General features: G+C 37.5%; 1 protein-coding gene across 2 annotated transcripts in view; it reads left to right on the top strand.

Moving 5' to 3' along the window:
* Positions 1-23,348, top strand: part of UCHL1 (ubiquitin C-terminal hydrolase L1) — a 109,810-nt gene extending 86,462 nt beyond the window's left edge. For both annotated transcript variants that reach the window (XM_033946864.1, XM_033946871.1), the window contains 2 exons: positions 21,122-21,180; positions 23,015-23,348. In XM_033946864.1, coding sequence (XP_033802755.1) covers positions 21,122-21,180; positions 23,015-23,098 — 143 coding nt within the window. In that variant the 3' untranslated portion in view covers positions 23,099-23,348. The remainder of the gene's footprint in view (positions 1-21,121; positions 21,181-23,014) is intronic.
* Positions 23,349-27,558: the final 4,210 nt, after the last annotated feature.

Genomic DNA, 27,558 nt, shown 5'->3' with positions numbered 1-27,558 from the left:
TCAGAAGTGGACCCGGTTTTCTTCTTGGTGTCTCCTGCATCATCACAATCCCACCTCATTGGCGGTGGAAACTGTACTGGACTATTTGCTCTCTCTGTCCGATGCTGGCCTCAAGTCTACCTCAATCAGAGTCCACCTCAGTGCCATCACTGCGTTTCATGAGCCTATCCTCGGAAAACCTCTCACGGCTCATCCTCTGGTTTCCCGGTTCATGAGAGGCCTCTTCCATGTCAAACCACCTCTGAAGCCTCCTCCTATCGTCTGGGACCTAAATGTGGTTTTATCAGCCCTCATGAAACCTCCTTTTGAGCCTCTTGCCACGACTTCGCTCAAACTTCTAACTTGGAAGGTGCTTTTCCTCATTGCCATCACCTCTGCCAGGAGGGTTAGTGAGCTGCATGCACTGGTCGCCAATCCACCGTTCACTGTTTTTCACCATGACAAGGTGGTTCTGCGTACCCACCCTAAATTCCTCCCCAAGGTGGTCTCGGCTTTTCACCTCAACCAGTCCATTGTGTTGCCGGTCTTTTTCCCTAAACCCCATTCTCATCCTGGGGAACAGGCGTTGCACACGCTGGATTGTAAGCGTGCCCTTGCATACTACCTTGACCGTACCAGGGCTCACCGCTCGTCTCCTCAGCTCTTTCTGACCTTCGATCCTAACCGTCTAGGTTGTCCTGTCTCTAAACGGACGCTTTCCAACTGGCTTGCTGCCTGCATTGCGTTCTGTTATGCTCGGGCCGGTCTCTCACTGGAAGGTGCTGTCACGGCCCACAGGGTCAGAGCTATGGCTGCTTCTGTGGCTTTCCTCCGTTCCACGCCCATCGAGGAAATCTGCAAGGCAGCCACTTGGTCCTCAGTTCACACGTTCACTACTCACTACTGTCTGGATGCCTTCTCCAGACGGGATGGACACTTCGGCCAATCTGTGTTACAAAATTTATTTTCATAATGGCCAACCATCCCTCCTCCCTCTCTGTTAGCTTGGAGGTCACCCATGCGTTAAGAATATGCTGCCTGCTTGTCCTGGGATAAAGCACAGTTACTTACCGTAACAGGTGTTATCCAGGGACAGCAGGCAGATATTCTTACGTCCCACCCTCCTCCCCGGGTTGGCTTCTTAGCTGGCTTATCTTAACTGGGGACCACGCACTCCTCCGTCGGGCGGGAAGGCACTCGCGCATGCGCGGTGCGGCGAACTAGAACTTTCTAGTTAAAAAGGTCCGTACCGGGGCTCCCCAAATGGCCCATCTAATCTGCCTATCCTCAGCATCCACTCTTAAGATCCTGCATGCCTGTCAAAATGAATTGGGTTGTAGCTAAAATAGTCTCATGCTTCCCTCACCTGCTCCATGGTTCAGTGCATTTCTGATACAATGACTGTGCAGACTTTAAAGTATCAAACATTGAGTTTTCATGACCTTTGAAGGCCCTGCTTTCTCACCCTGTGCTGCAGTAAGTGATGTGGTTGGTCCTTGTGACCCTGTGCAAGTCTTAAGCATTTTTCTCTGTCCCAGTGAGCTCCCACTAATGTACCTGAGGCAGTTAAATTAGGGTATGGAACAAAGCACAAGCTGCTTTTACTCAATGTACAACTATTCCTTTTTTAAAGTATGTAAATAGTTGTATTTCAAGTCACTGAACCAGATTATAGGTAGTCTCGTGCAGTTATCAGATAAGTTACTTTTTTAGTGCAATAGGTGAGACATTCTAGACAGGGTTATTTCCCCATAGCTGCATGCTGCTGCAGAAGGAATCTATGCTGGAATTTTCACTCTGCCTCAGTTGCATTTCACTGTACTCTCTAGCTCCACCTTCAGTTCTTTCCTTCTGCACATGTGCCTGCTCTGCTTTCCATTTTATTTTTAATATGATGTAAATTTTGCCCCCTTTTCGGGTAATTTAGTGCTTGGAGCATTTTTGAAGCTCTGCCTGATTGAGAATTCAGACTTCTTTTTTTTTTTTTTCCCCATTATTTTTTATTTTCAAATTTTACATAAAGTGTACAAAATATTAAAATACAATTGATAAATACATAGTATCACTTTTATATCTAATACATTATATATCTAAGTTTGATTTTCCCCCTCACCCTCCCCCCACCCTTTTATTACTTTAATATAATATTTTTAATTTTCAAATTTTACATAAAATGTACAAAATATTAAATTACAATTGATAAATACACAATATCATTTTTGTATCTAATACATCATATTCTAAATATATTTTTATCCCCTCTCCCTCCCCCCACCCTTTTATTATTTTTCATTCATACATATAGTATAACATATTATATAATATTATGTAGATATTATTTTCATTACCCCCCTCTATGTGTGTCATAAAAAAGATACTTTAAAGAAGAAAAGAAGAAGAAAAATCTTAATATTTATTCATTGTAGTATTTTGTCAATGGCCCCCATATTTTTATGAATTTAGTATATGTCCCTCTTTGTATTGCTATTGTTCTTTCCATTTTAAATATATGACATATTGTATTCCACCAAAATGTATAATTTAGGTTATTATGATTTTTCCAATTATTGGTTATATGTTGAATGGCAACCCCTGTCATTATTAATAAAAGCTTGTTATTTTCTGGTTTAATTTGACTATTTTTCCTCATCATCATTCCAAATAATACCGTATCATATGATATTGCTATATGATTTTCCATTAATTTATTAATTTGTGGCCAAATTGAATTCCAAAAAATTTTAATGTAGGGACAATGATAAAGTAAGTGATCTAATGTTCCTGGTTCCAGATTAGTGCCAGCATTTATTGGACTTAGAACTGTCTAATTTTTGCAAACGTGTAGGGGTCCAAAAAGCTCTATGTAATAAAAAGAACCAAGTTTGTTTCATAGATGCTGACACTGTACATCCCATTCTCCAAGACCAAATTAGTGGCCATTGAGATGCATTAATCTGATGTCCAATCTCAATGCTCCAAATATCTCTTAGACCATTTTTTGGTTTTTTATTCAAATATCCAGATATTAATTTATACCACAATGCGGCTTGATGTCCTAGGAAGTCTGCTTGAAAACATAAGAACTTTAAACTATATTGATTATTTAATGTTTTCCATTCAGGGAACCCAACTTGAATGGCCTGCTTCAATTGCAACCATTTAAAACTTTGTGTTTTATTAAGACCAAATCTATGTTGCAATTGTGAAAAATCCAGCAGTTTACCTTCTGAAATAACATCGTCTAGAGATCTAATGCCTGCAATAATCCAGTTCTTCCAAAGGATTTGAGCTCCGCCAATTTTGATCTTGGAGTTTATCCATATAGATTGATTAGTTGATTTGTTTATTGGTATAGGTGTTAATTTATCAATAAACCTCAACGTTTTCCAAGTATCCATTAATATTTTATTTTCTCTGTATCTTCTAGGTATGTTAATACTTGGCAGATGAACTAAATTTAGGGGAAACATAAGGCGCCATTCTAAATATAACCAATCTGGTGCATTATCTATAAGTTCTGGGAGGATCCAATACATACCCTGACGTAGAATATAGGCTTGATGGTACCTATAGAAATTTGGTAAATTTACCCCTCCCTCCTTAATTGATTTTTGCAAAGTTACTAAAGCTATTCTAGGTGTTTTACCAAGCCAAAGAAATTTTTTTAAAATGCTATTGAGCTTTTTATAAAAGGACCCCTGAAAATAAATAGGTATCATACTCATTTGGTAGCAAACCACAGGTAATATCATCATTTTAATAGTTTGTACTCTTCCCCACCAAGAAATATGTAATGGGTTCCATTGCTCACATAACTCCGTAACTTTTTTTAGTACATATTTTTCATTCTCTTTTACAGTATCTTCAATTGTATTTTTAACTTGAATACCAAGATATTTAAATCCTTCTTCTTTCCATATGAATGGAAAAGTGTCAAATAATCCTTTTACACAATGAATATTTAAAGGTATAATTTCAGATTTATTCCAATTAATTTTATAACCTGAAAATTTGCCAAACTTATCAATTAATTCCAATAAAGAAGATAAGGTAGATTCTGGATTTCTCAAATAAAGCAAAATATCATCAGCATAAGCTGAAATTTTATATTCCATATCTGAATATGGAATACCTTGTATCTCCCTTGTTTGTTGTATTGCTAACAATAAGGGTTCTAATACAACATCAAATAACAAAGGAGATAAAGGACAACCTTGTCTAACTCCCCTCTGCAATTGAAAACCATCAGATATCTTATTATTAATATTTAATCTTGCAATCGGGAAGCTATACAATGTTTTTACCATTTGTATAAATCCAGAACCTATACCAAACCATTCTAAAGCCTGATACATAAAATTCCATTCTACTCTATCAAATGCTTTTTCAGCATCTAATGAAACTGTAAAAGCTGGTTCATCTATTTTTTTTGACAAGTTTAACATATGAAACAATCTAGAGTTATTAGAGGAATGTCTTTTAGCAACAAAACCCGTTTGATGCATATCTATAATATGTGGGAGAGCTTTGGCTAATCTCAAAGCCAAAATTTTTGCCAAAAGTTTATTATCAACATTTATCAAAGATATAGGCCTGTAGTTCGAAACCAAAGTAGGATCTTTATTTGGCTTAGGTAAAACAATTATTATTGATTCAGCCATAGTACCTTTAATATCACCTTTTATAAGTTGTGTCTGATATAAATTTAGTAAATATGGGGAAAGGACATTTTGAAATGTTTTATAAAATTCTACTGTATAACCATCACCACCTGGAGCGGATCCAACTCTAAGAGATCTCAATGCTGTTTCTAATTCTTTTAATGATATAGGTTCATCTAAACTCAGTTTTATATGATCAGGAACCTTAGGTCCATTAATTAAATCTAAAAAATTTTTTCCATCTTTTTGTCTCTCCAAATAAGGCTCGGAAGAATAAAGGTCTTTATAAAATTTTAAAAATTGTTTTAATATTATATTTGTTTGATTTGTTATTATACCATTATCATCTTTTATTCCATTAATATTAGTTTTCCTTTTTTTTGCTTTAAGATAATTTGCCAATAATCGCCCCGCCTTATTAGAATTTCCATAATACATTGTTTGCTTGGAAAACAAATCTCTTCTTATCATTTTTGAAGTTAATTCATTATATTTACCTTTTGCTTTCAAAAGAGCTTGCAAAACTTCATTTTCCCATTTACTTACCAATTTAGCTTCTAATATTTTTATTTCTTTTTCTAATTCTATATATTGTATTTTAATCTGTTTCCTAATAAAAGCTGAATATGATATAATATTTCCCCTCATAGTTGCTTTAAATGCATCCCATACATTCTCTATAGATGTATCCTCCACTAAATTTAGTTGAAAAAAATCATTAATTTGTATTTTAAAATTTTCCAAAAATTTGTCATCCACAAGCAATGTATTATCAAATCTCCAAAGAGGTCTACCATTCTCTAATTGATCTAATTGTAATTCTATCCATACTCCCGCATGATCTGAAATAATAATAGGATCTATGGAAGCTTTAATCACTTGTTGCACTTTATTTGTTGAAACAAAAATATAATCTATTCTTGAATATGATTTATGAACCTGTGAACAAAATGAAAATTCCTGATCATTAAAATGAAGAATACGCCATATATCTTTCAAATCACATGATTGAACCAAATTATCTAAACCTAAAGATTTTATACTTTTACCTGGTTTTTTATCCAATAATGGATCCATTACAGCATTAAAATCTCCAGCCACCACTAAATTAGAAGCAGCCAGCGGTAACAACATATTTTGTAATTTTTTTAAAAATTCTGATTGATTCGAATTAGGGGCATATATATTAAACAACGTCAGGGCATCATTTCCCATACCTATATCAATATGTATCCATCTTCCATGTGGATCTGAATTTTTTACCTTAATCTTGGCCATACATTTTTTATTTATAAGGATTGCTACCCCTGCTTTTTTACCCTCTGCTGGAGCAAAAAAACAATCCTTTACCCACCCACCCGATAGTTTCTGTGATTCCTTTATACTAAGATGGGTCTCTTGCAGACAGTAAATATCCGCATTTTGCTTTTTTAAAAATGTTAATTCTTTTTTCCTTTTGATTACGTGATTCAGGCCATTGACATTAATAGAATATATCTTAAAAGACATTATACATTTTAATACTTCTCATTATAATCTTTTTTTCCTCTTCTTTCATATTTAGAATCCAAAAAATGTTTTTCATGACACACATATTTACCCCTAAAGTATCTAATCCCTTGTTTATTTTTTCCTTAATCATTCTAGTAAATACTCTCATTTTCCCTCCCTTTCCCACCCAATACAATGGCTGCTTAAGGATACACATTGGAACTGTAACCTAAACATTCTCCTCCCCTCTAGGCATTCAATATTCAATCAAATTCCCCTTCTATCTATTTATATTAACCTTTAATATCTTTAGTCATATTTTCATAACATTTCATTAATGTGTCTTTATCCATTTAACAGTTTTTAATTTATAATTCCTTAGTATTATTATTTACATCATAAAATTTTATCTTAAACATATATTTAGTATGTTATTAATGTTTTTCCTATATCTTGCTCTTTCTTTCTTATAAATTTTTATTGTCTTTTCTTTATATCATTTTTTTCTTTTTTCAGATATTTCAATATTTCATACTTTTATAATTATTTCATAAAGACATCAAAACCCATCTTAAAATTTTATGTTAAAATATCATAGGTTCTGGTTTAGAAAGAAAAGCTTTTAGTTTTTCTGGATCCTCGAAATACAAGGATTTATCTCTAGATGATACTCTCATTTTCGCCGGATAATATAGACCATATTTAAAACCTTTTTCTTTTAGTTGAGGTCTCATGTCTAATAGTCTCTTTCTTTTATTTGCTGTGTTTTTGGCAAAGTCCGGCAAGAACCATATTCTAGATCCTTTATAATTTAGATTTTTGTCTTTCTTTGCAGCATTTAATATTTCTAATGCTTGTTGGTATCTAAGCATTTTGAAAATTATTGGTCTTGGCCTGCCTTTATTTTCTGTATTTTTAACTGGAATCCTATGCGCCCTTTCTATTTCTAGTGGTTGTTTCAAGTCCAGTTGTAGTATTTTTGGAATTAAATTTTCTAGAAAAAGAATAGTATTTTTTCCCTCTAAATTTTCTTGTATTCCAAAAAGTTTAATGTTTTTCCTTCTTCCTCTATTCTCATAGTCTTCCAGTTGATCTTTCAATTTATTTAATTCTAGACTATCATTTTTACATCTGTTTGTTTCGCTTTCTATGACCTCCATTTTAGATTCTAATTCAGTTGTTCTTTTGTTATTACTTTCCATTTGTCTGTGAATGTTTAATATTTCCTCCTTCATTTCAGACATATTGGTTACTGTATCCTTAAGCATTTGTTTAATTTGTCTTAGTTCTTCCATAACTTCTGCTTTACTCAATATGTCAGGTTCTTCAACAGGAAGTGGGATCTTGCTTGGTGTTGTTTGATCTTGTTTTTGTCTTTTTGCTGACGTGCCAGCCTCATTTTTGTTTTGTCTGGTACTTGCCATGCTGTTTCTTTTTTCGTGGATTTTATTTCTTCAGGTTTGTTAGGAATCTTAAAATATCTTTCAGTCACAATTTTTTGTAATCTGTCTTTGATATCTTTTTTACATCAGTGTTGCGTTGTTCTAGCACTGAGCAGATTGCAAATCAGTCACTCTGTCAAGAACTTATCCAAATATATTAGTCAACAAAAGAGAAATCCTTTTCCTCTTCTTCTCAAGTCTCTCTCTCTCAGAATTTCATTCTGACTTCAAGCAGCAGAAATTTTCTCCACATTAATTTCTTATCAGTTATCTGCTTTAATGCCTCAATGAGAAAGGAAAAAAAAAACAAGCCTCCTTTTAATGTCTTTCAGCTCCTTAGAAATCCCAGCACCCAACACTATACCATTCAGCACAGAAGAAACAATTAGTTTTCTTTCTCCTCAGGCTTTGCCTTGACATCAGGCAGGAGAGGGCCACGTTCAAACCGTCACACTTTTATCCTTGACAGGCAGCCCTCTATCCCAATCAGTCTGAAGTTAAAACTTTTCTATTTATTTATTTATTTTTATTTATTTATTTATTTATAAAATTTTTACAATATTTCCAAGCATATACATCTTGTACAGTAAAGTGAGCTCAAAAGAAGAAATAAAATTACAAAATTAATATTTACTTCAAGGAAATACTAATCTAACTGATCTCACACTAGTCCTCAATATTATTGGGTCCATAATTAAGAGTAGAACATATATATTTCAAATTAATTAAACAAGAAAAATCCTTATCTGACTAAAGTGCAGGAAACTAACTTTCCATGGACGTTGTTATTCCTTTTTCTAGACGTTTCATTGTGAGAAAGCTAATCAGTTGAGATGGCTCTGTAAATATATACTTCAATGATAGATATCTAACTACACATTTACATGGATATCTCAAAAAGAAAATACCCCCTATTTGTGTCACTCCAGGTTTTAGAATTAAAAATTCTTTCCTTCTTTTTTGAGTCTCTCTAGAGACATCAGGGAAAATCTGAATATGCTGTCCCAGGAAGTCTTTGGATCTATTTTTAAAGAAAAGTTTTAATATCCAATCCCTGTCTGGAGCCAAAGCAACATAAAAAAAAACTTTTCTATTTATTAATCAAATGCAGCACTCAATGTTCTACCTTTTTAAAGTGTCTTGACTTTGTATCTCAAGAAACTGCTTCAAGCAGAGGATGAATTGATCTCTCTCAGGACTCCAACTCTGTACCGGCAGGAGAGAGCTGCTTCAAACTGTCACAGCTTTAGAAGTTAAACTGATAACTGCCTTATAATGAGATCGATTTTTTTCCTCTATTTTTCAATACCTTAGACAGTTCAAAACTTCAACAGCTCTCCCCACCACCGTGCCACATCAACACAAAAGTGAAGCCAATAATAAAAACAATAAAAACCAGCAGTTTTACTTTTCTTTTCCCTTCAGGTCTTTTTTGTCAGTTGCCCTGATGCCGCGCTGCTCCAGCGCTGAATAAAAACCGGCAATCTCACCTTTGATTCTCCTCTCTCAGAATCCGTCTCAATTTCAGCAGAGGAGATCAATATAGATATCATTCAGTCACAATTCTTGTTTTCTCCGAACTAACAACAAGGGAATAATTTCAAAAATCGTTGCCAAGTTGATTTCACACCAGACCTCGCTTCATCACCGGCAGAGAAGGGCTACTTCAAAACTGCCATACTATAGAGACTGACAGGCACCAGCTTACCATATAAATTATTCATAAAGAGGAAAATTTTCTCTTTGTCGTTAGGCAGCTCACCGCCAGTTTCAAACCCCGTCGGTCTCCAGCTCTTTACACCGCACTGCTCAGGATAGAAAAAACGGCACTTTTACTTCTTGGCTTTTCACCTTTTTAGCGTCTCTTCCGTCTCAGCGAAGGAGGTCAATATTAATCCATCACAACTTCAGGATCGTAGGAAATTATTTTTTTAATAAAAATTCTGTAATATGGGGTTAAATTTTTTATTAATAGTTGCCTAGTGAAGAGGAGCGTCGCGATCACACCTCCATTTGTGCTCGCGTTAAGCCACGCCCCCGAGAATTCAGACTTCAATCTGTAGCTGACAGGCCAATCTCTCTGCCTACCTATTAGCCAGCCTGCATAGTTTTCTGGTCATCCCTGAGGTGGTCTCACCACCTGTTAATCAGAGGTCAAGTGCAGCTGTTAAGTGAAGTTTATGAAGGCTTGGGCAGGGTCTTGCAGGGTGCCAGCTGCGTCGTTGCACTTTCTCCCATTCTGGTGCACATCCATTGGTCCACAGGGATAGAGGTGTAGTAGGACATAGGAGTTTGACTGGAAGCCCGAAAATCAGCTTTGCAGATGCATTCCCAGCATTGTGGCAGTGAATTCTCATCTAGCTATTGTGAGAGCTGAAAGCAGGTTGCAGCACTGATCCTGTTAGGGCACAGTGAGTACACAGGCTTGATGCCTGTGAGACATTAGAGGAGGTTGGAAAAGTAGGGTCTTGGCGGTTTCTGGATGTCCTCCCCCCCCCCGAATAATCCCCAAAGCACTGTTCTTTATTGTCCCTCCAGACAGGTACAGAAATGGGATGGGTTTACGTTCCTCTGCCAGCAGGTGGAGTAGACTGTGCAGTCTGAGGTTTAAGGCCTGTTGATCTGGTTAGTGAATCTTTCTTGCCCCTTTGTCTGTCTAGACTAAGCTTGGGGGACCCTCTTGGGGGGGGGGGTCCTACCAAGCTCTGGGGGTGTCACACTTGGAAGGGATGGAGTCTGTCCCCCCACCACCCCAGGTTTTTTCTGAATCTAGAGGAGCCTCAACTGTATGCCTTGCAACCAATACCAGCACTGACTACAGAGTGCATTTGGGATCTGCTTTCTCTTGATATACAGCTGGTTGGCTGTGAGAAGAAATAAAGACACAAAAAATTAAAAGGAGTTTTGCATTGATATTAAAAAGAGGCCTCTGTTTTTACATGGTGGTGTTGTGAGTGAGTTTTTGGCTCTTTCATTATGAGCACTTCAAAAAAGTAGTGCACTTTTTGTGGCACCGATTGGTTGATGTGGAAATGTTCCAGCTGCCTCGAAGGAGACTCGGCTTCAGGTGTTGGTGTGCCGGGTTCTCTTTCACACATGCATTGCTCGTTGGCGGGGATGAGACCCGGTCTTCCCTGTTGCCCATGCCAGGTTTTCCTCAGCTGTCTATGGTCAGTCGGCTTTGATGTTGCATCTGCCAGGGAGGCTGGGGATTTTGTTGCTGCTATAGCGGCAGGGTTGGCTATACCTTCAGTGCTGTATGTGACAGTTTAACGATGGCCCTTCCCTCAGTTTTGGCGGGAAGCGTGTCTTAATTTGCCATCATCTCGGGCAACCTTCCTCTTGCCTTGGAAAGGCAGGAACAGTTCTTACATAGTCTTCTACTTCTCAGGTACTCCATTTACTTCGTGGTGCCCAAGAAAGAGGGGTCTCTTCAGCACATTTTGGACCTCAAAAGGTGTCAACAGGGCTCTCTGGGTTCCCGCTTTTCATATGGAAACACTAATCTCTATTTCTGGCAGTTCATCCTGGGGAATTTCTGACTTCTCTCAATCGACAGGCATGCCTATCTGCATGTTCTGATTTGGGCCTCCCATCAATTCCTTCACTTTGCAATCTTGGGAGAACATTATCAGTTTTGTGTGCTTCCCTTTGGCCACAGTGCTGTGGACCTTCACAAAGATTATGGTGGTGGGAGCCTTGCACAAGAAGGGCATTCTGGTACACCCCTATCTGGATGACTGATTCATGCAAAGTTGTTTCAGGAGAGCTCCCAGGTTACGACTTGGGTTGTGAAGTTTCTGCAGTCCCTGGGCTGGGTGGTCAACCTGTTAAGAACTGTTTGACTGTCTCGGCGCTTGGGAGTATTTAGATGTTCTATTCAACACCAGTTTAAGGAGTGTTCCTTTCAGAAGCCATGGTGTGCAAATTGCAGTCTCAAATTCGCTCCCTGATGGTCTGTCGCTGTGCTCAGGTGCAGGACTTTCTGCAGGTCTTGGTTGATGGCGGCCTCCCTGGAAGTGGCCAGGTAGCCTGAGGCTCACATGCACTCTCTTTAGTATGTGCTTTTTCAGCAATGGTTGCTACAGATTCATGATCTGGACTCTCTGTTCCTCTTCGGGGGTTAGTTTGTTGCAGCCTGAGCTGGTGGTTACAGTCTTCCAATCTGATTCAGGGAGTGAGCCTAGATCAGCCCCAATGGATAGTGCTTCTCATGGATGCCAGTCTCCTTGACCTTGAAGAAAAATTTTTGAAACATGATCGTGTTGGTGGGGGCTCTCCTTCAGCACTATTGACAAAATATAAGTTCACTATTTTTAAGTATATTATAGAGAAATTCTCATGAGTTTATATAAGAAAAATACAAAAAATAATATAAAGATCCAGTGAAGAAATGGCTCATGCTATGACGGCATGATTACAAGCACCCATGAGTTGATACAAGCCTACTGAGGATCAAATAAAAATTGGTTAGTGATTTACACTGGATTATATTTTATTTTTTTTATATCTTTGAGTACCCAGTAACCTATTAGCTTTGACTTCATAAAATGCATGTTTTATGATAAAAAAAATTGTACCTCAATCAGCAATTAGTTAATTAGTGACAGGTGCACTATTTACACCATGGGCAAGACAGGACTCACCTTTGGGTTCTCAGTCTTGGGTCGGTGCAGCAAGCCTAGCTTTTTGGGGGACTGCTTTTGTACATCCCTTCTGTCTAGATTCTTACCTGTTGCATTGGAAAAAGATTATGCACTTATCCTGGTAAGCTCTCTTCCAATAGATAGGTGAGACATTCTAGACCAGTGGTCTCAAACTCATAGTGGGGTGACATTTTGGATTTGTAGGTACTTGGAGGGCCGCAGAAAAAAATAGTTAATGTCTTATTAAAGAAATGACAACTTTGCATGAGGTAAAACTCTTTATAGTTTATAAATCTTTCCTTTAACAGTTAAAGGAAAGATTTATAAACTATAAAGAGTTTTACCTTATGCAAAATTGTCATTAACTATTTTTTCTGCGGCCCTCCAAGTACCCTATTTATTCTGCAGCCCTCACATTTAAAGTTTAATATCTTTCCTTTCTCAAAACAGACACATTTCAATCACTATATTGAAAATAAAATCATTTTCCCTACCTTTGTTGGCTAGTGACTTTATTTTTCTGTGCTTTTAACTGTTTCCAGGGCCTTCTTGTCCTTTGACTGTTTTTCTCTCCGTCTTCACTTTCTGCCTTGCATCCATCTTTGGCATTAACTTAATATTCAATTTTTCTGCTTTCTTTTCAAAATCTAAGTTTCCATGTCTTACCTTCCCTTCTATCTCTCTTCTGTCCCTATTTCCATGGTCTGACATTTCTTTCTTTCCTTTCTCTCCCCCCTTCCTTCCTTTCTTTCCCCTGGTCTGGCATCTGTCTCCTTCCATCCCCCAACTTTTTATTTCTTTCACCTGTCCCCTTCTTTCTTTCTCTCTCTCCGTGCCCCCTTTCTTTCTTTCTGTCTTTATCTCTCCATGCCCCTTTCTGTCTGTGTCCCGTCTCCCTGTCCCCTCCTTTCTTTATTTCTGCCTGCCCTCCCCCAAGCCACCACCATTGGGGAACAGGCCAGCGCCAAGGTCTTAGCTCTCCCTGCTTATCTTCCCCAGCGTGAGGCCGACCAATTCTCGCCACCCAACGTCAATTCTAACGTTGGACAAGAAGTTCCGGGCCAGCCAGGCAGCGATTGGCTGGCCCGGAACTTCCTCCCCGACGTTAGAATTGATGTCGGGTGGCGAGAATTGGTCGGCTCTGAGCTGGGGAAGATAAGCAGGGAGAGCTAAGACCTCAGCGCTGGCCTGTTCCCCGATTGCGGTGGCTTGAGGGAGGGCAGTGAGAAGGGAAGCAGATTGGGGACCCCTGCTTTAGGCGAGCAGCAGTCGAGGCCTGTACACGATTGTCCTCTCCACAATCGGAAAACTTGTGAAGTGGAGAGGACAGATTTCGGGCCGCAAAATAGTCCCGGGTGGGGGGGGGGGGCACGTGTTTGAGACCGCTGTTCTAGACTCATGCCCAGTTCTTCCTCCGCCTGCTTCATTTTCAATCTGTTTATGCTTCTCCAAGCTGATTCTTAGATGCCTGTCAGCCCTTGTATGCTGGGAATAATTTGTATATAGGTTTCATACAGTTTGAGTTACTTTTGAATCCTTTGGTGGTTAACATTACTGTTTGGTTTTACTTTTTGAGCAGTTGTTTCTGAGCCAGTTTAGTACAGGTGCCTCTATTTGGTGGCTCTCAGTTCTTGGGTACTAACTGCAAGTGGAGCTAAGGAGCCCAGTGAAGTATAGCAAAAAAATCTAGAGTGGAATCCTGCAGTTTTCTAGAATGTCTTACCTATCTACTAGAAAAGAGAGCTTACCAGGGTAAGTACATAATCTCTTTATAGAAAAAGCTGGGTGTCTTTTCCCCAAGGCTTTACTTTCTCTTTATTAAGTTTTTTTTATTGAATTTTTTTTCCATTTAACAACAAGTGTCATAAATTTTCATACAATTATCTTAACAATACACTTGATATTTTTATAATATATTTTATATATAACATTTCTTGTCTTATTTTTCTTATGGTTTTATATATCATATAATTGTAATTATTTTTCTTATAAAGTTATACAATATATATATTGATTTTATCTATTATTATTTAAATATGAACCTTTTCCCCCTCCCTTTATTACGTTATTTTCATGTAAGAATATCATCTATTATAATATATGATAAAGAGAATAATTCCCTCCCCTTAACCCCTCCCCCCCTCCTTCTTTATACTATTTTCTTATCATGGGAAATTGAAATTCAAATATTGCAATATTCTGTTAATGGTCCCCAAATCTTCTTGAACTTATTCATATATCCTTTTTGTGTTGCAAATGCATGTTCCATCTTATATATATGGCAAACTGAGTTCCACCAGAAATTATAGTTCAATCTGTCCCAATTTTTCCAATTACGTGTAATTTGCTGTATTGCTATTCCAGTCATTATAAATAAAAGTTTGTTGTTATTTGATGAGATTTGACTATGGGCTCTCATTGTAGTACCAAATAGAATTGTATCATATGTCAAGGCTACTGGATTTTCTAACATCCTATTTATTTGGGGCCAAATTGATTTCCAAAATGTTAATATGAATGGACAATAGAATAAAAGATGATCTAATGTCCCTGCTTCTAGATGACAATGCCAGCATCAATTAGACTTAGAGCTATCAATTCTATGTAAACGTGTAGGGGTCCATAGAGCTCTATGTAAAATAAAAAACCAAGTTTGTCTCATAGATGCTGACATTGTACATCTTATCCTCCAAGACCAAAGTCGTGGCCATTGAGATGCATTAATTTGATGCTTAATCTCAATGCTCCAAATATCTCTAAGACCATTTTTTTTTTTTTTATGTATAAATCCAGATATTAATTTATACCACATTGCGGCCTGGTGTCCCATGGAATCTATCTGAAAACATAAGAATTCCATACTATGATAATTATTAAGATTTTTCCATTCAGAGAACCCTGTCTGAATGGCCTGCTTCAATTGCAACCATCTGAAATATTGTGATTTATTTAAACCAAATTTATTTTGCAATTGTGAAAACTCAAGCAGTTTACCTTTATTTATTACATCTTCTAAAATACAAATTTCAGCCATCATCCAATGTTTCCAGATAATTTTAAAACCGCCAACTTTGATCTTTGGGTTAAGCCATATTGTTTGAGTCGTTGATTTAGTTATTAGAATAGGAGTTAGATTACTTATATCTTATAGTTTTCCAAGTATCCATTAATATTTTATGATCTTTATATAACCTTGGCATTTGAATACTTATCACATGACTCAGACGTAAAGGAAACATTAATCTCCATTCTAACCAGAACCAATCTGGTATATGTTCAATGGGTTCTGGGAGGATCCAATACATACCATGACGCATAATATAGGCTTGATGGTACCTATAAAAATTTGGAAAATTTACCCCTCCCTCCTCAATTGGTCTTTGTAAAGATACTAGAGCAATTCTGGGGTTTTTTCCAAGCCAAATAAATTTTGTTAATATTTTATCCAATTTTTTGTAAAAAGACCCCTGGAAAAAAATTGGTATCATACCCATTTGATAACAAACTATTGGTAAAATCATCATTTTTACAGTTTGCACTCTCCCCCACCAAGATATGCACAAAGGATTCCATTGCTCACACATTTCTGACACTTTTTGTAATAAATTTTTTTCATTGGTTATCATAGTTTCTTCTATAGTTTTTGTAATCCAAATTCCTAAGTATTTTAATCCTTCCTCTTTCCAAATAAAAGAAAATGAGTCAAATAAACTTTTTGTACAATGTACGTTGAGTGGAAGTACTTCTGATTTATTCCAGTTTATTTTATATCCTGAAAATTTTCCAAATCTTTCAATCAGTTCGAGTAGTTTTGGAATGGTTGTTTCCGGATTTCTCAAATAAAGTAATATATCATCCGCATATGCTGATAATTTATATTCTCTATCTGAATGTGGAATACCCTGTATCTCCTTTATCTGTTCTATAGCTAATAACAAGGGTTCTAAAACGATATCAAAAAGCAAAGGAGATAGTGGGCATCCTTGTCTAACCCCTCTTTGTAGAATAAATTTTTCTGAAAAATCATTATTAATATATAATCTAGCAACAGGGGAGTTATACAATGCCTTTATTATTTGTATAAAACCGGATCCTATACCAAACCATTCCATTGTCTGAAACATGAAGGACCATTCCACTCTATCAAAAGCTTTTTCCGCATCTAATGAAATAGAGAATGCTGGGTCATTGATGGATTTTGTCAAATATAACATGTGATGTGCCAATCTAGTATTATGAGACGAATGTCTTTGAGCAACAAAACCTGTTTGATGCATATCAATAATGAAAGGGAGAGCTTTAGCCAATCTTAATGCTATTGCCTTAGTTAAAATTTTTCCATCCACATTTATTAAAGAAATAGGTCTATAGTTTGATACCAAAGTAGGATCTTTATTTGGCTTAGGTAAAACTATAGTTATTGATTCAGCCATAGTACCTGTAATACAACCTTTATTTAGTTGTTTCTGATATAATTTTAATAAATAGGGCATTATGATGTTTTGGAATGATTTATAAAACTCTACTGTATAACCATCTCCACCTGGAGCGGATCCAACTCTGAGGGACTTCAATGCTGTACCTAACTCTTAAGGATATTGGTTCTTCTAAACTTCGTTTTATATGTTCAGGAATCTTTGGTCCATTTATTAACTTTAAAAATTCTATACCATCTTTTTCCTTTTCTGAATAGGGCTCGGAAGAATACAAATCTTTATAGAATTTTAAAAATTGTTTTATTATGGGATTAGTTTGAGATAACATTTCTTTATTTTCATTTTGAATTGCAATTATTTTTGTTTTTTTCCTTTTTGCTTTGAGATAATTTGCAAGCAATCTTCCCGCCTTATTCGAATTTCCATAATACAGAGCTTGTTGTACAAATCTTTTCTAATGATTTTTGAAGAAATTTCATTATATTTACCTTTAGCTTTTAACAATTCTTGTTGTGTCAAATAATCCCATTTTTCAATTAATTTTGATTCTAGAGACTTTATTAATTTTTCTAATTCTATAAATTGTTGTTTTTCTTTTTTTATTTTCATTGCTGAATAAGAAATAATTTGTCCTCTAGTATATGCTTTAAACGCATCCCATAAAGTCTCTATGGAAATTTCTTCTGTATCATTAATTTGAAAATATTCTTCTATTTTTTTTATAAGATTTGTACAAAAGTCATTATCTGCAAGCAATGTATTATTCAATTTCCATATAGGTCTGTTTATATTTTGATCTATTATTTTAATTTCAATCCACACTCCACCATGATCAGATAATACAATTGGATCAATGACAGCCTGTGTGACTTGATGTACTAATTGATTAGAAACAAAAATATAATCTATTCTAGAAAAAGAATTATGGACTTGTGAACAAAACGAAAATTCCCGACCATCAAAATGAAGTATACGCCAAATATCCTTTAAATCACAAGATTGCACCAAATTGTCAAGACCTAATGATTTTATAAATCTTCTCGGGCTTTTATCTATCAATGGATCCATCACAGCATTGAAATCTCCTGCCACTATTAAATTTGAAGTAGCCAGTGGAAGAATCAACTGTTGCAGAGTTTTAAAAAATTAATTTTGATTTGAATTAGGGGCATATATATTGAAAAGCGTCATGGTGGTATTTCCCATGTCCATTTCTATATATATCCATCTTCCTAAAGGATCAGCTGCCTTAAACTTAAATGAAGCGGAACATTTTTTATTTATTAATATTGCAACTCCAGCTTTTTTTCCTATTGCTGCAGAAAAGTAACATTGCTTGACCCAATCACCTTTTAGCTTTATGGATTCATTATTTGATAAATGTGACTCTTGTATGCAGCATATATCAGCGTTTTGCCTTTTCAAAAATAATAATGCCTTTTTTCTTTTAATCGGGTGATTTAGACCATTAACATTTAAAGAGATTATTTTAAGATCCATTTAATTTTAATGTAATATGTATTATAACAATCCCATCTGCAATGTTTTTTATGAACTTCATTTTCCCATAAATAAGATAATTTGAGGAATTATCTATTTTACCCCTACCCTTAAAATTTAATACCCTCCCATTCCCTCCCTTCCCACCCCATTTGTATACGATCACTTGGAAACACAACATAGATCAGGTTTAACATTACTCCATTACAAGCTAAAAAATAAATTATAGTTTTATACTTATTAGCATGGAGTAATAACATAGTATAATATATCCTTATACTAATATTTGTTATATTTATTTTCTCTTTTATTCATTTTCAGAAATATATATATATATATATATATTTTTTTTTCTCCCTTATAATTCTTACCTTTCTTTATTTTACAAAAAATTACTCTAAAACAGAATAGAGCAAAGAAATGATTCTAATCTACAGGATTTTAACAGAGTTTCATATAATTCAATCAAGCCTGACTAAAAGCTTAGTTCCTAAGAACTTAAAGGCGTTACTAAAAACTTAAAAGCCTAGAAAGTGTTTATTAAATAATTATTATTAATCTGGATTCCTAAAATTGCAATATATTAATTGTCAGGTTAGTCAAAGTATCTATTAACCCATTTTTAAGTAAATAAATAAATTCAGTTTAAGTATATAGTGAAAGTCATTGGTAAATAAATATCCAATAAAATGCAATATTCTCTTCTTTCAAAATTATATGTGTAAAGTATGAGAAGGATGAGAATAAAATAGATAAGAAAAAGATATAGAAGAAATACAACATTTGAAGACAATTTTTTTTTTTTTTTAAAGTACTTCTATAATAAACTTAACGTTCTTCACTATCTTTGTCAGGGAACATGCCAAGAATGCATAACAGTTAGCTCAGTGTATCAGCTGGGAATGGTTACAAGCTTGTTTGCACATATGGCAAACATAAAGGAAGGGCTCAGCTGTTCTCCTCCAACTGGGTGGGAATTAACTTTCTGCTTCTTTTACTAATATAATTGTAGTCATTATGTTCCACATCTTAGCGTTTGGGTCTTCCGGGATATTCATAGGAGCAGGGCAGATTCAGTTTGTAATTTACTCATGTGTTGGTAGCCTTCTATTCAGGATTTTTGTTTTGGTTTTTTTTTTTTAATGAGACACTTCCCAATCGACCACAAGTTTTCACGCAGGTTGCACTACTGTTTGTACTTCCTGTTGACACGCAGATCTCTTCCTCTACTCAGCAACTCAGCAAACATAGTATCTCTAGTGTTCCACCTTTCTCCATTTCTCTCCGTGAGCATATAATCCATGCTGCAAGAGGATATCTTTCAAAAAGCTCCTCCATCTCGTCCCTTCAGCTGCATATATATTGAATTTTCCAGGTAGATCAATGTTCTTTTTTTTTTTTTTTTCCCCTCCACAACATTCTGTTACTGACATGTTTGCATTCTTTTCAAGTTGTTCCATTTTCCTGTTATTTGCTTTTTTAAAAAAATTTCTAGCATTCTAAACTTTTTACAGTTTTTTAATGTTTAGATTATTTTGTATATAATAAATCAAAGTGAAAAGTTATTAATGTCTTCTTGTTATATTAAATACTTTAAAATATTCCCAAAGTTTCTTTTTAAGATGTCATTGGTTGTTCAAATGTTTCAAAGTATTCTGCTAGTTTTTTAGAATCATTAAAATTTTGTGTTTTATTTCCTAATGTTACCTTCATCACCGCTGGGTAGAGTAATCCATATCTTGCTCCTAGTGCTCGTAGTTGAGGTCTTAAATCAAGGAGTTGTTTTCTTTTTTGAGCAGTTTCTCTAGCAAAGTCTGGCACAATATGTATCCGTGCATCTTGACATCTTAGGTTTTTATTTGCTTTAGCTAGCTGGCATATTTCAACTACATGTTGATATCTTAGTAGTTTAAAAATAAAAGTTCTTGGACCTTTTTGTGTGGTTGTTTTCTGTCCCGGTATTCTGTGTGCCCTCTCTATTTCAAGAGGCACCTTGGATTTTATAGGCAGTATCTTTGGGAGGAATTGTTCTAAGAAATTGATAGGATCATTTTTTTCCACTCCTTCCGGCATCCCAATAATTCTTAAATTATTTCTTTTTTCTCTATTAACACAGTCTTCCAGATCTTTCTTTAATATTTCCATTTCCTTCCAGGCTTGTTTGTTTTGTATAACCTCAGTATGTACTTCCTCTGCTCTTTCCTCTAAGTGTGTCATTTTGTTGTCAATTAGATCAACTCTTTTTGTTAATATAGCAACATCATCTATTGCTTTTTGTAGTTGTTTTTTGATCTCCAGTACTATATCCTTTATCTGTTTTATTTCTGCCATCATATCTTGATCTTCTGCAGGCAGTGGTACTCTTGATGGTGTCCCTGGTTCTGGCTTTGATCTTTTGTTACTGCTGGTTCCTGATCCTCCGGTTCCTGCATCGTTTTTATTTTGTTTGTTTGATGACATTTTCTTCTTATCAATCTTTTTTCCAAATAAAATTGAATTGTTGGAGTTTTAAATTTGAAATAGTAGCTTGTTTAGCCTGGAGCACAGCTCTTAACCGACCATTTCCTTGTGTGTCCAAGTTCTAGAATGTCTTTACTTTCTCTAGGTTGTCAGATACCCCTCAACACTCGTCCACTTCACTGTCTGAGGCATGACTAACTCAAATGGAGTTAGCTATCCATAGGCGCTGCTTGTGTACAAACCTGAGATAGGAAGTTTTACCTTTCTTAGAGGGAAAATCTTTTTATACTTGTACACTAAGGTACAAGGAAGGAGATGCTTAAGTCCTTCAGTGCTAGACCAGTAAATTAACATCTTATACCATATCAAATCTTATCCCACAAAAGCTGGTTTGACAAACTTACATATTGTATACACTTAACAGACTTGAGGCCTACAAGTACCATCAAATAAGTTGGTCTAGTTGAGTTAAATCAAATTACTAAAGATCTCTAATATCTTCACAGATGGAAGAATGCCATTTCCTGTGAAGCATGGCTCCACATCGGAGAATTCATTGCTGCAGGTAACTTAATTTTTTTTTTTTTTTTTTCAAAGGAGAGAAAAAAAGCAATTTTTTGTACACTTTCAGTTTAGTACATTTCACTATACTCAATGTTTCCAGATGTCTGTAAGGACCTCTCTAGACTACTGTCCACTGGTCATAATGAGATATATCCACTTGTAAAGATTTACCTCTACTGGTCTGGAGAAGCTAAAAGAAAGTAAAATAACAGTAAGAACCTAATTTCGCTTTCTTGAAGGCAAACACTCCCACCATCCCATTCTGGTTAGCTTGGAGGTCACCCATGTGTGAAAATATGCTGCCTGCTTTTCCTGGGATAAAGCAGTTAGTTACTGTAACAGGTGTTATCCAGGGACAGCAGACAGATATTCTCACAACCCACCCACCTCCCCTGGTTGGCTTAGCTGGCTTATCTTAACTGAGGGTCCGCACGCCTACCTAAGGCGGGAAGGCACAAGTGCATACACAGTGCGAGCTAATCGCAAACTTTCTAAACTTTTTAAAGTTGTGATTCACTTTTAAAGTGTCCGTACCGGGGCTCAGTCAGTGACGTCACCCTGTTGTCCCTGGATAACACCTGTTATGATAAGTGACAGTGCTTTTTGTAACTTACAGCATTCTTTGCCAGCAAAAACACTGGTTCTTTTGTACTCCAGCAATATCACAACCCAAGCCAGGATTTCTTAACTAATGGTGCCTTGGAAGTGTGAAGTCAAATGGTCTTGATGAGAAGCAGTGTATTGCAACTGCCTCGATTAGTGAAGATAGTTATATAATGTGATTCAGATATTATTACAAATTGAAAATGTGAAACAAAAGAGTATAGAATCACCAAAATACAAAAATTCCCAGTGATGTGAATGTGCAATCATGTATTCATACTGATTACTGGGGTATCAGAGAGACCACGTGAGGTGAAGACACCACAAAGGTCTTGTCTATCTTCATTTATCCCCTATAGCGTAATCATAGTTAAATTTGTTGTTATTAACATTGTATAAATGAGTAATAACTTAGCTTTTTATCAGCATTTTGTTCTTTTTTTCTTTTTTTCTTGTTATTTCATAGTTTTTCAAGTGATTGCTTCTGCTTTCTCCAGCGTTCTGAATAGATCGTTCCCCTGCCAACGCGTTTCGCCTATCTTTGTCAAGGCATGGGGTTCTAAGTCCTAACAGGTTCCTAACTTGTAGTTGCAGCGGCCTTTTGAAGCCGCTGCAACTACAAGTTAGGAACCTGTTAGGACTTAGAACCCCATGTCTTGACAAAGATAGGCGAAACGCGTTGGCAGGGGAACGATCTATTCAGAACGCTGGAGAAAGCAGAAGCAATCACTTGAAAAACTATGAAATAACAAGAAAAAAAGAACAAAATGCTGATAAAATGCTAAGTTATTACTCATTTATACAATGTTAATAACAACAAATTTAACTATGATTACGCTATAGGGGATAAATGAAGATAGACAAGACCTTTGTGGTGTCTTCACCTCACGTGGTCTCTCTGATACCCCAGTAATCAGTATGAATACATGATTGCACATTCACATCACTGGGAATTTTTGTATTTTGGTGATTCAGATATTATGGCATGATGGAGTTTTTTGTTTGTATTTTTTTTTTTTTTTGCAGCTTTGATTAACATATTAAGAGGTAATTCACAAATGAAACTTGGGGGGGCTGATTTTGCCAAAATGCACTACAGCTCAGCATGTGTTTACTGGATCCTGCAATAAATACCAAAAACGTATTTACCACTTGATGTATATGAACTTTGTATTGAGTAAACTCGTACCTGCACAGCTTACAGTATGTGACCTAGTGCTTCTTGCTTACAGGATGCTGCCAAGATCTGCAGTCAGTTTACAAGCCGTGAGAAAGGAGAAGTCCGGTTCTCTGCTGTGGCACTTAGTAAAGCTTAAGAACTGAAGGGACTATGCTTTAAATTAACAGCACCTACAAGGACATGTTGCTGTTTAGAATTAAGATGCTTACTAACTGGTGAAGCAGTACATGCAAGTCTCTTCCTCTTGTACACCTTAACTGTTAAGCTGCTTGTTCAAAAGTTCATAGATGCTCTAAATGTTGGCTATATCCATGTTTTCTGTTAAAAAAAAAAATTACTTGAGCAATGTGGCTTACATAAATAAACATGTAATTAAGCAGTTGAAACATGTCTCTTTTCCACATGGGAGTAATGTTTACAGTAGTTAACTCTGTTCTGCCTCATTGACCCAAGCTTCACCAGTGACTGCTGGAGAACAGCACTGAGCATTCTCTGTTGGGGCCTCATACACTGCTGTACTCATCAGCACTTCTGTGCCTACTAGAAATGAAGCAAACCTCTCCATGCCACTCCTGACAGCACCTGCTTTTGTTCCTGCTGAGTCCAGATCAACACACCATTGGACTTGTGCTTTTTTTAATGGTGGTGGGGAGCTATGCCAAAGGCCAGCTGATCCAGGGGAAGGGACTTCGGGTTCAAGGGGATGGGTGGGGGAACATTCCATTTGATATTTGGATTTCTTATGCTTAATATGCAGAAGCATCCACCCCTTTAAACCAGCTGCAATGACATGCCCTTTATCTGCTGGAGACAAACTGAGGAATCTCCTGGAAGACATTGCCTTCAGACTTTAAGCAGGTGAATAATTCCAAATTTCTGTCCTGTATTCATCCTGTCCAGTTTCAAAAGAATTGATCAAATCTTCCTGAAGTCGCTCATGACTCTCAGTAGGAATGTAGATTGTGTGTGATTTCTTCTGAGAAATACCAGGGGATTTAATGGTATGACATCTGCCCTTGGTAAATTAGGATACAAGAGATGGTCTTCTCACCCGATTCCTTTCCCAGATGTAAGGATAGTATAGAATGCTGGGAAGTTTTCTTCTGTGAGAAATAGGCTAAATCAGGGGTGCCCATACTTTATGGGCTTGCGAGCTACTTTTATAATGACTAAGTCAAAATGATCTACCAACAAAAAAATTTAAAAAAAACACAAAGCACACTGAAAGGCAGAGAAAATGTTAATTATTCATATTCTGGGTTTTTTCAAGAGGTCACGGCAGATGACTATGCAATGTCACCTCAGTAACAAAATACAAAAATAGACAAATACCACCCCCTCCCTTTTTACTAAACCACAATAGTAGGTTTTAGCACAGGGAGTTACGCTGAATGCCTCGCGCTGCTCTCAATGCTCATAGGTTCCCTGCGCTAAACGCTATTGCGGTTTAGTAAAAGGGAGCCATAGTGCAAAATATAGACAAGCAGATATAAATTCTCAAAACAGACACATTTTGATCACTAAATTGAAAATAAAATCATTTTTCCTACCTTTGCTGTTTGGTGATTTCATTGGTTGCACTTTCTTCTTCTGACACTGCATCCAATCTTTCTTCCTTTTTTTCAGCCTCCTGTATGTTTCCTCTCCTCCAGACTCATTCTCTCCCCCAACTTTTTCTTTCTGTCTCCCTGTCTGCCCCCTTTCTTTCTTTCTCCGTGCTCTCCCCCAAGCCACTCGGTTTGCTGCCACCGCCATCGGGGAACAGCCCCCAAGCCACTGCCGTCCCAAGCTTTCCCTGCAGAAGCGTCGCGCTGACCAGAATTCCGCTCCCTGACGTCAATTCTGACGTAGGAGAGGAAGTTTCGGGAAAACAAGGCATTTCTCCTCATTCCATCCAGCCTGAGCCCCATCTCTCGATCCAGCATTTCCCTTCTGTGTCTGTCAGAATTACCATTCCACCTATTTTCCAGCATCACCCTTCTTTGTGTCCATCTCACCTATATCCCTATCTCACCACTTTTTCAGAATCTTCATTTGTCTCTGTCCTTGTCTTTACCCCATGTTCACCATTTGCCCTTTCAATGTATTTATCTCCCCCCCCCCCACTTTTTCAGCATTACTTCTATGTCTAGTTCACCTCCTCTTCATGTCCCCTCTATCTCTATCCTTATTCAGTAGGTCCTGCTTACCCTTTCTCTTCTTTGTCACTATCTCCATTTTCAGTTTTCCCCCCTTTTCCTTTGTTACTGTACCCTGTAGCCAGAATCTTTCCACCCTCCCTCCACTCCGGCCCAGCCCAGTATGAAATATTTCCTTTTATTTCCCTCCCCTCTCTCTTTTTCTCTCTCTTCTCCTCCCTCACCCTTCTACCTGCACCTGGCAACACCCCCCTGCTCCGCGGCTCTCTTCAACAACTCGTCAGCGGCGGTGATTAGGACAAGCTGCCGACATCGAGGCCTTCCCTCTACGAGTCCCGCCTTTGTGGAAAAAGGAAGTTGAAACAAGCGGGACTCGCAGAGGGTAGGCCCAGACGTCGGAAGCTTGTGTCGATCGCTGCTGCTGAGTTGCCGAAGAGAGCTGCAGAGCAGGGGGTGTGGCCGGAAGCAGGTAGAAGGGAGAGGGAGATAAGAAGGCTGTAGAAGCTCCGGAGCATGACACTGACTCCGGCCAGGATGATTTCTTTTTCAGGCTGCTGCTGCCACGCTCCCCCCCCCCCCCCTGAAATGACAAAAACAGCCTAATGCCCGGCGTCGGTGTCTTTGACGTTGGGGAGAGGAAGGCTGATAGGCCCGGTAGATTGAGACGGCAAATGAGTCTATCACGGAGCCCGGGATGGGCTCTGCGATCGACTCACGTTGCCTTCCTGAGCTACCGGTCGATCGCTATCGAGGTGTTGGGCACCCCTGGGCTAAATCAACACTTTGTTAATCCTGTAAGCTGTTCTGAACTCATTGGGTAGAATGGGATAGAAAACAAATTCTATGTACAAACAAATATGAAATGTCATGACTTCATTATAAAGCTGCTTCAAATAACTTTCAAGGTCAAGCAGGCTATAATGTCACAACTGGGTGACATTTGGCTGAGCCTGATGTGAATGCTGTCCAGTAGGCTGTTTAAGATGTCCTGGCCAAAATCCCACAGGTGCTTTCTTGCTTAGTATGCAAGCACAAGACCAACAGCAGTCTTAATAGCTTTCTGCAGATGTCTGATCTTCAGCATTTCAGACTTTTTTAAACCTTGTGGTGCCTTATTGTTTTTTGCCTTCATTTTTGTTGAACATCTTGGATTATGACTGGTTACCTAAGGAAACATGCTGTTCTTGAATGATCTAGGTCAGTGTTCAACTGCTGGTCCATGGACCAGTGCCGGTCTGCAGAAATTTTCAGCCGGTCCACAGGGCCAGCACCTCTATCAGGCCCAAGAGATTGTTCTGTAGCAGCCGGTCCTCCGTACGATCAATGCGGCGTCCTCGGGCTGGCTCCCTGAGTGTTGTAGTACACAAAGCTGTGGGAAAAGGCTCCTACCTGTGCCTGACCCAGAAGGCTTCCAGATGAGGTGCGGGGTGCGCATGAGGAGCTGCTTCCACAGCTTTGTGCAATGTAACACTCAGGGAGCTGGCCCGAAGACCCTGCCTTGATAGTACCATTGACCTGCCTGAAGCTAACACCGGGGGGCAGGCTAGATGGCAAGGAACATGGAGGGAGAGGACAACGGAAGGGGAAATTCTACTTTTTTTATTTAGTGATTTTACATCTGCCTTGTCTGTCCTAACTGTTCAGGAAGAAATGCATTTTTTTTTCTCCGAGGGTTGTACTGCTTGCAGAGTCTTTGTATCTTAGGGTTTGTTTGTGAATATTAGTATTTAGTGATTTTACATCTGCCTTGTCTGTCCTAACTGTTCAGGAAGAAATGCATTTTTTTTTCTCCGAGGGTTGTTCTGCTTGCAGAGTCTTTGTATCTTAGGATTTGTTTGTGAATATTAGTACTTTTAGTTTTTGGTCCTGGATTTGCATGGGGTTATCTGTTTTCAGGTAGGAACGAATGTTTAAAAGCATAGTGTACTTTGTATTTTAATTTTGTGGTAAACCATTGTGTTAATATAATTATATTGTATGTGTGTATATATGAAAAATGGATGGAAAAAATTGTGTTACAATTAGTACTATTATGGGGCGGGATCTGGGGCAGAAATTGGGTAGAGATGGGCACGACTTAGCCCAGTGTTCTTCAACTGCCAGTCCACATAATAATTTTATTTCTGCCAGTCCATAGATATCAAAAGGTTGAACACTGAACTAGGTGATCCAAGGAGGAGTATTCTATGTATCGGATCCAGACCTCCACCAGGCGTTTGCGCAACATGTTCACAATGGTGGAGGTCTCCAGCTGTGGTAGTGGGGCAGTCAGCTTACAGGGAAATCCTTTGCCTCAGTTGCCTTTGCCAACTGGAAATCTGGATTTCAAGTCTTCTGTGTTCCAGTGCAATAGTTGAGACATTCTAGACCAGTGGTTCCCAACCCTGTCCTGGAGGACAAACCCGCCAGTCAGGTTTTCAGGACAGTCTTGAAATGCATGAATATGCATGGAGCAGAT

Source organism: Geotrypetes seraphini, chromosome 1 (genome assembly GCF_902459505.1).
Source record: "Geotrypetes seraphini chromosome 1, aGeoSer1.1, whole genome shotgun sequence".
NCBI lineage: Eukaryota > Metazoa > Chordata > Amphibia > Gymnophiona > Dermophiidae > Geotrypetes > Geotrypetes seraphini.
The sequence above is the reverse complement of the archived record's forward strand: the minus strand, read 5'-3'. Positions and strand labels throughout refer to the sequence as shown.